Genomic DNA, 10,356 nt, shown 5'->3' with positions numbered 1-10,356 from the left:
GCAAAATTGCAGCTGCTGGGTGAAACACCAGGCGGAGAGAAACCCCGGTGTAGTGGAAAACTCTGTCTTATGTAAACTGCCCAGGCACTCTGCCTTTGCCTTGGCTTGGGATCAGAGGCACTGCACACCCTCTGTGCACAGGGTGCTTTTGGGGACCTGGGGGCCTGTGCTTTGGGGGTGCTGGCAGCTCTTCTCCAGCTCTGGTGCCTGCCCAGAGCACAGCACAGCCCGTGCTGGAGTTCCCTCCTCGGCTGGGCTCTGCCAGGGTTGGTTTTGCAGCGTTTATTTTGCAAATGAGCCTCTGGGTGGCTTTGCTGCTGCAGCTGCTCCCTGCTGTGCTCTGTGCCTTCCCCTCTGCTGCTGCTGGTGTCCAGGTGTCCAGATGTCTACATATCCAGATATCCAGGTGTCCAGGTGTCCAGCCCAGGTGCCACCTCCTTGGAGCCGCCTGAGCCTGGGGAAGTGGGGCTGTCCTGCCAGCCTGGCCCCTGCCATGCCCCACGAGCTGCCCCATGAGCTGCCCCAGGTGTGGCTGGTGGGAGGATGCCCAGCCCCAGGGTGCTGCACCCACTCAGATGAATTCCCTTGGCTCCTTCCCAGCCCTGAAACACCCACAGAGCTCCTTCCACGGGGCCGAGCCCCTCGACAGAGGCAGCAATGTGGCAATATTGACTTAACCTGGGGAAGAATCTCCTGAGCTGCTGCCGCTGCTGCGGGAGGGGAGCGGGAGGGGAGCACGTTTTGTGCAACGAGATGACATTTTGCTGGCAAGCCCTGCTCTGGCATCCCACACCCTGCTCCACCCTGTGCCAGCCCCAGCACCCGGCCCAGGCCGACCCTGCTGCCCAGGGCACAGGATGGGCACCAGCCTGGGAGTCTCACTCCCTGCTGAGTGTCCCAATCCCTGCTGAGGGTCCCAATCCCTGCTCAGGGTCTCACTCCCTGCTCAGGGTCTCACTCCCTGCTCAGGGTCTCACTCCCTGCTGACACCTGAGCCACGTCCTTGGCCACCCCCCTGTGCCCACCATCCCACCCCACTCAGCCCACTGTAATTTGGGATGGCACCAGGGCTGGGTGGGTGATGCCAGCATTAGGGTGGTGCCATCCCCTTCCCCATGGCCCCAAAGGCACCGTGGCACTGTCCCCAGGGTTCTGGGGACCCATCAAAGCAGAGGAGGCAGGCATGGAGATGATCAGCCCCGGCAGTGTTCCTCAATGAGGAATTTCCAGATTTCACTTCTGATGGAGGGGGGGGCAGGGTTTGAGGCAAAACAACTTGGAAATCTCTTCCAAAAGCTCGATGGAACACAAACAGCAGTAGATGAGCCAAAATCTCATTTATTCTCTGGGTGGGGAGTTTGTGACAGCCCCAGGAGGGCCCAGCTGAGCTGCCGGCCCCCACGGCAGGGATTGGGGTGGGGAGGGAGTTCCTCTCGCCCGGCAGGAAAGCAGGGCACTGAAACACTGAAACACTGAAACACCTCCGTGCTTCCTCCTGGCGGCTCCCACGTGCGCAGGAATGCGGCCGTGCCCGTTCCTGACTGCTCCCGAGCCGGCCGAAACCTCCCCCAGCTCCGTTTGGGGCTGTTTGCTCTGAAATCAGCGTCCAGCACGGCTGCTCCGGCCCCAGCCCCAGCCCCTGCCGGCCTCGAGGGCTTTGGGTGGCTCTGGTGGGACCTGGTGGCTCAAAGGAGCGGGCTCAGGGCTCCTCAAAGGGTGAGGAAGAAATAGAATAAAACAAGTGCATCGCTGCCGATGCTGAAGGATGGGAGAGCTCCTGTCGCAGCAGGGAAGTGCTGCCCTTTTCCTGCTGCCCTTTTTCTGCTGCACTTTTTCTGCTGCACTTGCTGCTTTGAGCCCAAGTGCCATCAAGGGACTCAATACTGAGCAAACACCAAGCGAAAGCGGGCGCAGGCAGCCAAGCAAAACAAAGGCTGAGAGAGGCCGGTGCTCTGACTCATTTGGCATGGAAATGCAGCACGGAATAAATTAACTTTGGCTCTTCCTCCCCTTCCTCCCGGCACAGAGGTACAGAGCAGGAGGGCTGCATTGTCACCGTGCTGGGTGGCTTTGGGTGCACTGGGGGGGCACAGGGACATCTGCACCAAACTGGGGGAAAAGGGGAGAGGGGGACACAGCCACTCTGGCAGGTGCCTGTCCTGTGTCCCCAGCCATGAGTTTGGAATGGCACTGAGCTGTGTACAGCTGGGCTGGATGGTGAGGTCAGAATGTGCATCCGAGACAGCAGCAGCTTCTCTGGGTCTCTATTCTCCTGTCTCATGAAGGGATGGGGTCCCAGACCCCCAGTGGGGACACACAGGTGTCATCATCATCATCATCATCATCATTGAATCATTGTGCAGTGATTTGGGTTGGAAGGGACTTAGAGTTCATCCAGTCCCCCTGTGCCAAGGCAGGGACACCTTCCACTAGACCAGGTTGCTCCAAGACCCATCCAACCTGGCCCTGAATATTTCCAGGGGCATCCAGAGCTCCTCTGTGTCCCCTGTGCCCCTCGGTGGCGCGGTGCTGCAGCCCTGAGCCCTGATCCTGGCTGGGACCACTCTGCCACAGCGCCCCAGAACACATCGAGAGGCAGAATAAAGGTCAGGGCTTCACTGCAGCCTTTGGCCTGTGATGTAAAGAGTGGGAATTTCCGGGGTGTAATGTTTGCATCTCTATAAATATGCAGTGGAGCGCACCCAGGGGCAGCTGCCTGCGATGGGCGAGGGCGATAATGAACGCCCCGCTTCCTCCAGCGCGGGGAGAAGGGCAGGGCAGGGCCGGTGATTCACGGCCCCGGGGATGCTGTGACCCCCAGGGCTGCGGGGACAGGGGACACATCCCTGGGGAGCCGCGGGAGGGCGGGGAGAGGATGCCCCAGCACTGCGGGCCCGGTGGCACCGGGGCGGGCACGGGGCGGCCCCGCCGCTGTGTCCAGCCGGGCTCTGTCCTGCCCCGAGCGGGTGACACCGCCTCAGACAATCCCGAGCGGCGAGATGGGAGAGGCCGGCCCTGCCCCGAGCCCGCCCGCTCCCCGCGGTTTCGGCAAACCCAGGGCCCGTCCTGTCCCGGCGGCACAAACCAGTCCCGGCAGCCACACCCGGCACCGCCCGGGCCCGCCTGGCACAGCCCCGGCACCGCTGGGCTGCGGAGGGCATGCAGCCCAAACACCCCCAAACCCGCCCTGGGTGCCCCGATGGATGGGGGTGCTGGGCTGAGCCCCAAAACAGAGCTGCTCACAAGCGTGGGGGGGGGGGGGGGGGTGACAGGCTGGTGGCACTGCCCTGTGCCTCCTCAGGGGACCTGGCACCGGGGACCTGGCACCGGCACCTCTGGGCTGCGCAGGCCGTGTCCCCCAAACCGCCCCAAACCCGCCCTGGGGTGCCCCGATGGATGGGGGTGCTGGGCTGAGCCCTAAAGCAGAGCTGCTCACAAGCCTGGGGGGGTGACAGGCTGGTGGCACTGCCCTGTGCCTCCTCAGGGAACCTGGCACCGGCTGGGAGGGACAGGGGAGCCGGGTTTTGGCGCGGCACATCCTGCACAGTCACTCGCAAAGGACGCGAGCGGGATCGGCCTCAATTCCCCGCCTTGTCCCGGCAGCAGCGCCCTGGGGCAGCACCCCGGGCCCGGCCCGGCCTCGGGGCCCTCCCTGCTCTTGGTCACAGCGTGGGTGACAGGGCTGGGGCGGCTGTGCTGCCCCAGGGAGCCGGGTGTCCCCATCGGTGTCACACGGGCGCCCTGAGCTCCCTGCCCTGGCAGCCGCGGGATGGGGAACAGAGGCTGCACACACAGGGCACCCCCATAGGAGCAGAGCCAGCACACACAGGGCACCCCCTCTGCTGCTCAGAGCTCTCCTCTGCTGGTCCTCACATGTCCCACCCTGAAGCAGTGACATAAAGCTGTGCAAGGGCAGGTTTAGGTTGGAGATCAGGAAAGGCTCTTCCCCCAGAGGGTGCTGGCACTGCCCAGGCTGCCCAGGGAATGGGCACAGCCCCGGGGCTGCCAGAGCTCCAGGAGAGCTTGGACAGCGCTGCCAGGGATGGACAGGGTGGGATTGCTGCGGTGTCTGTGCAGGGACAGGGGCTGCCCTGGATGATCCCACTCAGGATATTCCATGATTTCCTGTGCCAGCACTACCTGGAGCTGGGGGGGATTGATGAGCACAGGAGCTGGCCCTGGGGAGGCTGGTGCCATTCCCAGGCCACCCCAGACACAGACAGATGCATTTCATAATCCCCAGGTCTCACCTAATCCCCAGGTCCCAGCCACCCCCGGCTGCTGCCCTGGGATCCAAACTGGTGGGGAGAGGGAGAAATGAAATACACAAAATGCAGTGGCTTGGTGCTCATTCGGGACTTTTCCATCGCCCTGAATCAGGGCCTGTCCGTCCATCCTGCTGTCTGTCCATCCTGCTGCCCATCAATCCCACCCACAGCTGGATGTGGACAAACATGACTGGGCTGGCTGTGGCTTCACTGCTCCGGGATAATTCACATTCCAGGATAATTCCCCACTTCAAACAGTTTCCATCTGCCCACCAGCACTCACTCCCAGGGCTTTCCTAAATAGTCTAAAGGATAATTTGGTTGCTGGGGTAGGATCAGAAGACTTTAAACAGGAAGGGAAAATATCCAAATGCAAGACTTGTGCCCCATATTAAATAATATACTTATATATATAAAATATAAAATAATATACTTATTTATATAAAATATTATCATGCAGTGGCCAGGGGTGGGGGGAGCCCCGAGTGCTGTCACAGCCCAGGCTTAGTGCAGGTCAGAGACGCCTACAATTATCTGTAAATAGTTTGTGGTCCAGGTTAACCATGGATCACAACCATCATTAATGATTATAACCATCATTAATGATTACAGCCATCACCAGCAGCCACTGCAGGTGTAGGGTGAAGGAGGGGGGAGCCTGAAGGGCTCCCTGTGCCAAAATAAACGCTCGGATTATGGAATCAGGGTGGGCAGGGAGAGCGGGACGGTGGCACACGGGTGATGGGACACTTTGCTGGCTGCCGTGGGGGTCCCGTGGTCGCCGTGGCTCCCTCCCAGCCCAGGTGTGGCCCAGCCCCGCTGGTTGGAATCAGCCACACTGCGGGTCCCGGCCCGGCCGCTCTGTCCCTCTGTCCCGCTCTGTCGCTCTGTCCCTCTGTCGCTCTGTCCGGCAGGGTTTATCTGGGGGCCGGCAGAGGGGCGATCACATGCTCGCTCGCCCGCCCGGCCGGGATTAGGTGCAGCCGCTGCGGCGGGGAGCGGTGCCAGGGAGCGGCGGTGCCCGGGAGCGGCGGTGCCCGGGAGCGGCCGTGCCCGGGAGCTGTGGCCGTGGCCCCGCAGCCGCCCGCGGCCCTCGGAGCCCATGGCCCCGGGCAGCGGGAGCCGGCCGCGGCTGCCCCCATGATGAACCTGCTGCAGCCCCCTGGCCGGGCCCTGGAGCGCTTCGATGGGCTCTCCCTCATTTACTGGTGAGCGGGATGCGCCCCGGGACCGGCACCGGCACCGGGAACGGGATCCCGGGAACTGCAGCCCGAGCCTTGGATCCGCTCTGCAGGGATGGCCTTGGGGAGGATGCTGGGCTCGGTGACCCCGCGGCTCTTGGCGGAGTTGCTTTGATTGGGTTCATTTTCGGGGTTGCTTTGATCGCGTTCATTTTCAGTCCGTGCGGGGCAGGGTCCGGTGGGGGTCCCGCGGCACCGACTGCTCAGGTGAGGCCGGGAGCAGCCAGGCTGCCAAAGGGGATTGATTTTCCAGGCAGCACCAGGGGAGCACCCCCAGGCCCGGGGAGCAGCTGTGGCGCTGCTGCAGCCGCAGTTCTGCTGCGGGCTGTCCCCTCCGGCAGGAGCTCCCAGCAGGGCCCGGTGCCGGTGCCGGGAGCGGAGCGGGGCGCGGAGGGGACGGGAGGTGACGGCGGCCGCGGATGTCTGCTCTATGTAGGGCACGGAGAGCGCGGCCGTGCCCGGGCCAGGGTTCAGAGCGTGCGGCTTTAGCCGATTAACTGGGGGTCAGTGGGCCGGAGCCAGCGCCGGCCTGGGCCCCGCCGGGCTCCGGGACCACCGTGGGTTCGGCGGAGCCTTGCTCGGGACCTGGCCGGAGCTGGGCTCCCCCCAGCCGGGACCGCGGCCGGGGCACGCTGGGGGCGGCCGGGGCCGGTCCGTGCCGTGCCGGACACGATGCACCTGCGGCTGAAGTAGGTCAGGGGAGCCAGGGCTGGCGGCTGCGGGGCTGCGCTCCCGGCGTGCCCGCGGGATGGGCAGGGCAGCAGCCCGGGGTCACCGACACCGAGCCGGGCCTTGGGAGGCGGTGCTGGGGCTGCTCTGCTGCTTTTGGGGGCGGAAAGGGCAGAATCAGCTGCCGGTGGGAAAGAGGAGGTGCAAGACAGGCGTGGCTGTGCTGGGGCAGGGATACCAGGTGGGGGCTGATGCTGTGGGGCCGTGGGGTGGATTTGGGGCCCCTGGCCATCCTTGGCTCCATGGGGCTGCTGAGCCCTGGTGCCCTGCGAGGCAGAAATGCTCAAACCCCATTTTCCACCTCACATGGAATTTGGAAAGCTAAAATGTTGGGTAGAACCGTCCCTCGGCTTTGCCCACTGGGCCGTGTTTGGTTCGGGAGGAGAGGGGTGGTCGGGGGGAGCGTCCCCCACATGTGGCGGTGCCAGATGTGCTGGCTGGTGTCCGTCTGTCCGCCGGCCCCGCTGGGACGCGGCGAGGATGGCGAGCAGATGGCGGGGAGATAACACCTCCCCGGCCCTCCGACAGGGATGACCCCGCTCTGCCGCTGATTAAAAGATTAATTTTGGAGTTTGAAATAGGAATTTGATAAATAAACGCGAGCCCTCGGCAGAACCTCACCCGGCCGGCAGCATCAGCGTGGGGGCGGCGGCGGCCGCGGCCGGAGCAGCGGCTCATCCCTCGTTCCTCATCCTTCATCCCTCGTTCCTCATCCCTCATTCTCCATCCCTCATTCCTCATCCCTCGTTCCTCATTCCTCATCCCTCGTTCCTCATCCCTCATCCTTCATCCCCCATCCCCCATCCCTCATTCTCCATCCCTCCTCCCTCGTCTCTCGTTCCCTCATCCCCGGCTCTCCCGGTGGTGATGCCAATGGTTCTCCTGCAGCTGGAAGCTCTAAGCCAGTTTTGCAGTGCTGGTTTCTGTGCAGGAGCTCGGCCAGAGCCAGCAGGAGCTCAAACAGCCTCGAGGGGGCCGCCGGGGCCGGGCAGGGCTCGGGGCCTGGCCCTCTCTGTTTTTAGGGATTCACTTGGGTGAATTTCGTGCTGTGGTTCTCAGGATTTTTCCCATCTGTGGGGTGGACAGGGGGTGGCCAGGCCAGCAGAGCAGGTCCTGCAGCCCCCACCAGCCCCTGTTAATAAGTTTATAACCAGTGCAATCCCACAGCCCAGGGGATTTAGGCAGGCAGGATGATTTATAATCCTGTTAACCCTTCACAGCAGTTGACACCCAAACAGGGGCCATGGGACCAGTCCCCAGGTGAGCATCAAATCACTTCTGATGGGAAGGGCAGGAGGAGGAGAAAGGCTTCCTCGTGGGAGAGATGTTAATGTTATCACAGCTTGGAGCTGCTGTAGTGGAAATGAAGGCCCTGTTTGAGCTTTCCCCTGTGTTTGTGTTAATCCCCATCTCAGGGGTACATCCAAGGGTTGGGCTGGAGCAGATGTTGGGGGATGTACAGCTCAGCTGGGCTCTGGCATAAATGCCTTTCCTAAAAACTTCTGGGCAGACCAAGCCTGACCTCCCTTCTACCTTAAACAATCTCTCCTAATTGCTGCAGGACAGGTTGAATTGATAATTCATAATTGCAGAGGTTCTTTTTGCCTTCTCCCAACCAAAACCTTTTGGAACAGCACAGGGAGATCTGTGTGTTGATGCCCATTGGAAGAGAGCTGTAACCCTTGCTGTGGTTTAACCAAGCCCCAGCAGTGTCCAGGAGCAGCTCTGCCAGGCAGGTGCCCACACACTGAGCATCTTCTCCTGGGCAAGAAGAACCTCCAGAAATGCTCCACCACTCTTGGCCTGATGCATAATTGTCAGTGGCATCAGATTCCTCCTGCAAGCCCCTCTCTCCCTGGGGTGATGGGCAGCAGGGATCTGACTGTCAGACAGCAGAGGGTCATTGGGATGAGCCCCTCATGCTGCAGAAATCCACAGGCTGAGAAGGGTGATGGAAATAGGGATGGAGTTTAGGGGAGGGTGATACAAGGGGCTGAAGAACAGGAAAGCCTGACCAGCAGTGAGGTGGATCTCTGGCTGCCTGAGGTCTCTGTGGCTGGTGCAGTGTCCTGGGAGAAGGGGATTTTCCTCCCTGAGGAGTGAGAACGTGCCTCAGCCTCAGGGGAGCCACTCTCCTCCAGCAGGAGGAACAAGCACTGAGAACAGCCCAGCCACCAAATACTCCTCACTCTGCATTGTCAGCCTGGGCTTGGGAGGGAGTGAGGCAACACCAGCAGGAGTGGGGAGGGTGAAACGCCCCCCAGGAGCCCCCTGTGACCTCTGAGGGGTCAGGGGGAGGGATTGAAGGAGCTCTGGGGCCCACAGGGTCCCTGGGAGGAGGAAAGAGCCCAGGGCTGTGGGGACAGGGGTGGCAGCCCTGCCCGTGGGGATGGAGACCACAGGCTTGGAGGAGCTGTGTCACCCCCCAGGGCTGGCTGCAGCCACTGCCACCCTCTGCCCACCTGCAGCTGGTGCCCAGGGAGATGCTGAGCCCAGGGCTGGGCTGGGAGCACAGGATTGCCCATCCCTGAGTGGTCCCTGTGGGACCTGCCTGGTCCATCGCCACAATTTTGGCACTGTGGTTCCCTTGGGTGCAAGTTATTGCTGAGGTGGTTCCAGCTGGACATGAGAGGAAAACTTTGGGAACAAGCAGCCTTTGGAATCACTTCCCAGAGACGTGGTGCATCCCCCAGTGCTGGATACTTCCAAGGCTCAGCTGAGCAGGGTGCTGGGCTGTCTTGCCCAGACTGTACTTTGAACAAGAATGGTTGCACCAAGCGCTCCTCCAGGTCCCTTCCACCCCGGTGTTCCATGATTGTTTGTTCCCTCTTCTGTTCAGACTTGTCTGTGAGCATCTCTGATCTCCTGAGCTCATCTGAAGTGACTCCATGGGTGCTATTGTGAGAACACCGTGGGCTGCACCGTGGGCAGCTCCCTCCCAGCTCCTTCCCAGCTGATTGGTTTTTTGATTTATCCCCAACGCTTTGTAGCTGATCCTGCAAGCAGCACAGTTGCAATTTTCCAACTTCTAATCAGATGGAGAAACCTCTGCAGCCTACACTGATTTTGTTGTGTCATGAAGAGAACTCACCCAATAATGATCCCGAGTTCCTGCTGCTCCCAGGGGTGGGAGGATGGCAGAGACCGTGACCCAGTGCCCTGCTGGGGTGAGCCCTCCCACCTCCGCCTCCTTAATGCTGCTTTCCGGTGCCAAAAGGCCTCAGACAGATCTCACTTCCACTGCAGGATGTCTTTCCACCTCTAATCCCCACCCACACAAACCTGCTTGGACTCTGCTCCTCTGCTCAGCCGGGCACAGAGGCTCCCTGCGGGCTCAGAGTGCTGCTGTCAGCACGGCCTCCCCTTTTCCCCTTTTTCTCTTTTTCCCCTTTCCCCCTTTTCCCTTTTTCCTTTTTTCCTCTTTTCCCCTTTTCCCCTTCTCCTTTTCCTCTTCCTCTTCCCCTTTCTTGTTCCCCTTTCTCGTTCCCTTTTTCCCCTTTTCCCCTTTTCCCCTTTTCCCCTTTTCCCCTTTTCCCCTTTTCCCCTTTTCCCCTTTTCCCCTTTTCCCCTTTTCCCCTTTTCCCCTTTTCCCCTTTTCCCCTTTTCCCCTTTTCCCTTCCCCTTTCTCCTTCCCCTTTCTCCTTCCCCTTTTCCCCTTCCCCTTTTTCCTCTTTTCCTCTTTTTCTCTTTTCCCCTTTTCCCCTTTTCCCCTTTTCCCCTTTTCCCCTTTTCCCCTTTCCCTTTTCCCCTTTCTCCTTTTTTTTCCATTTCCCCCCTTTTTTCCCCTTTCCCCCCTTTTTTCCTCTTTTTCCCCTTTTTTCCTCTTTTCCCCCTTTTCTCCCCTTTTCTCATTTTCCCCTTTTTTTTCCCTTTCCCCCTTTCCCCCTTTCCCCCTTTCCCCTTTTCCCCTTTTCCCTTCCCCTTTCTCCTTCCCTTTTTCCCCTTCCCCATCCCTGTGCCTGGCCAGTCTCAGGATCCTCCCTGGGGCTGTCCCTTTGTGGTTTGATGTGGTCCTGGGGGGATCTCAGGGATAACCCAGGGATGCTGCTATGGGATCCCCACGGGGTCTGGCCATGCCTGGTCACAGCTGCTCCCCTCTCCTGGTTCCTGGGTTTAGC

At 60.9% G+C, this 10,356-nt stretch overlaps 1 protein-coding gene across 1 annotated transcript in view; it reads left to right on the top strand.

Annotated features, from left to right (window-relative positions):
* The first annotated feature begins 5,408 nt into the window (after positions 1 to 5,408).
* LOC131565386 (syntaxin-binding protein 4-like) overlaps positions 5,409 to 10,356 on the top strand; it is a 48,364-nt gene continuing 43,416 nt past the window's right edge. The window contains exon 1 of the mRNA XM_058816246.1: positions 5,409 to 5,476. Coding sequence (XP_058672229.1) covers positions 5,409 to 5,476 — 68 coding nt within the window. The remainder of the gene's footprint in view (positions 5,477 to 10,356) is intronic.

The sequence above is a fragment of the Ammospiza caudacuta genome, chromosome 17 (genome assembly GCF_027887145.1).
Source record: "Ammospiza caudacuta isolate bAmmCau1 chromosome 17, bAmmCau1.pri, whole genome shotgun sequence".
NCBI classification, from domain to species: Eukaryota; Metazoa; Chordata; class Aves; order Passeriformes; family Passerellidae; genus Ammospiza; species Ammospiza caudacuta.
Note: the sequence above shows the minus strand (reverse complement) of the source record. Positions and strands in the feature narration are given on the sequence as shown.